This window comes from Loa loa (genome assembly GCF_000183805.2).
Source record: "Loa loa unplaced genomic scaffold supercont3.1958, whole genome shotgun sequence".
NCBI classification, from domain to species: domain Eukaryota; kingdom Metazoa; phylum Nematoda; class Chromadorea; order Rhabditida; family Onchocercidae; genus Loa; species Loa loa.
This window is the reverse complement of record NW_018110137.1, coordinates 1-1,589: the sequence shown is the minus strand read 5'-3', so window position 1 is coordinate 1,589 and position 1,589 is coordinate 1. Positions and strand designations below refer to the sequence as shown.

Below are 1,589 nucleotides of genomic sequence, written 5' to 3'. Positions count from 1 at the left end.
ATACAGGAAAAAGTAGAAAAAGAAAAAGGAAATTAACATAGTGAAAGAAGAAAAACAATATATATATATATATATATAAAACGTACAATATATTGTAACCAGCGATATCAAATTAACAACAAAGGAATTATTGATTCATTGCTTCTCCTCACTATTTCAACGATACATGCATTATTATCACATCTTTCCATTCAATCTATTAACTGATCAAACGAACTGATAAATATCTGTATGCTATGATGAGACAATAATTGTTGTGATCGGTATGTGTCGAAAAAATTTAAAATTGAATAGTGAAATTCTGGAGTATGTGATTAAGGAGCTTTAGTCATGTTTTATAAGGTTCAACTGAAATTAGAAATTTCAGTCACAATTCTGTCCTTCATATTTAGAATTGACATTATTCGGTTTATTGAATTGTTTATTAGTAGTGTTTTAGCACAACTATTAGTACTGTTTTAGCACAACCTCACGTCGATACTTTTCCCAATGGACACTTACATTCAAAGTAATGGATAGTACCATCAACAATATGAGTAAAAATGCACCATACCTGAGAAGTTTGAGTGAAAAATCAAAAAGCTAGGACAGTGAAGACCTAAACATAATACTTTTGAATAAGATGATATTCATTATGATTTTTAAATATAAAGAAATTTACGTCCATTATTTAAATATCATTTAAGATAATCCTGAGTGAAAGGATCGGGTGAAAATAATGTTTTTTTTTTTTTGGAATGCTAAAGGTTTCATCCCGTCCACTTGCTACTGTATGTATGAAATTACCAAAATGTTTATTACCGATAAATGACAAGCAATTTTGCGTCGTTTTTCGCCTTCTCTTGTATCGCAATTACTGCACTCCATGGAGTAGCGACTGCATTCGATTGTAATTTAAAATTTGCAAATTTATGCTGCATAGCTTGCATTTGATCCATTATCTGAAAACAAATCACATCAAAGTTAATTGAAGCAATGAGCTATTTTAAGGATGAAACTAATTGTAAGTTTTAAAATGCATACTGTAATTAAAATGAATTGCATTTAAACTCATTGAGTCAAACGAAGTGGGTGATTGATCAGTGGCCATTTGGTTTTCGTGGATCAAATGATGTACTTTTTTTTCATACCTCTTCCCTTGTGTTAAAAAACCGATGAAAACGTAGAAGAGAATGCAATAGAATATTCGCTTCTCTATCAACATTTTTCAGTTTTTTGATGCATCAGTGATAACATTATTATCACCATTGTCAACATCATTTAAATTCATCGGGCTGTAAAGACGCTAATTGCTTGTATTTTACCACTCCGTCCATTATCACATCAGTAACTGCCATAAATGTGCTAAAGTCCCAATTGAAAATCTTTTCATATGAAAGTTTATCGCAGCAACTGCGATAAACGACAAGTAGTTACCTATTCAATTTAGAAAAATGCTGCAGTGGTATCGTTAATTGTGCCTTTGTAGGTTGCCCATTGTAAAAAGAAAATGGCCACAATTTTGACATAGAAGATTAGGTTGATGCACTCCTTTATGCCGTTTAAATCCTCCTAGGGAATAGAATTCCTTTCCACATACGGAATAGGTG

At 31.5% G+C, this 1,589-nt stretch overlaps 1 protein-coding gene across 1 annotated transcript; it reads right to left on the bottom strand.

Moving 5' to 3' along the window:
• Window positions 1-447: 447 nt before the first annotated feature.
• On the bottom strand, window positions 448-938 carry LOAG_15428 (hypothetical protein; the record flags this gene model as incomplete). Its single annotated transcript, XM_003150919.1, has 2 exons — window positions 448-553; window positions 802-938. The coding sequence occupies 2 exons, from the start codon at window positions 936-938 to the stop codon at window positions 448-450; spliced, it is 243 nt and encodes an 80-aa protein (XP_003150967.1).
• Window positions 939-1,589: the final 651 nt, after the last annotated feature.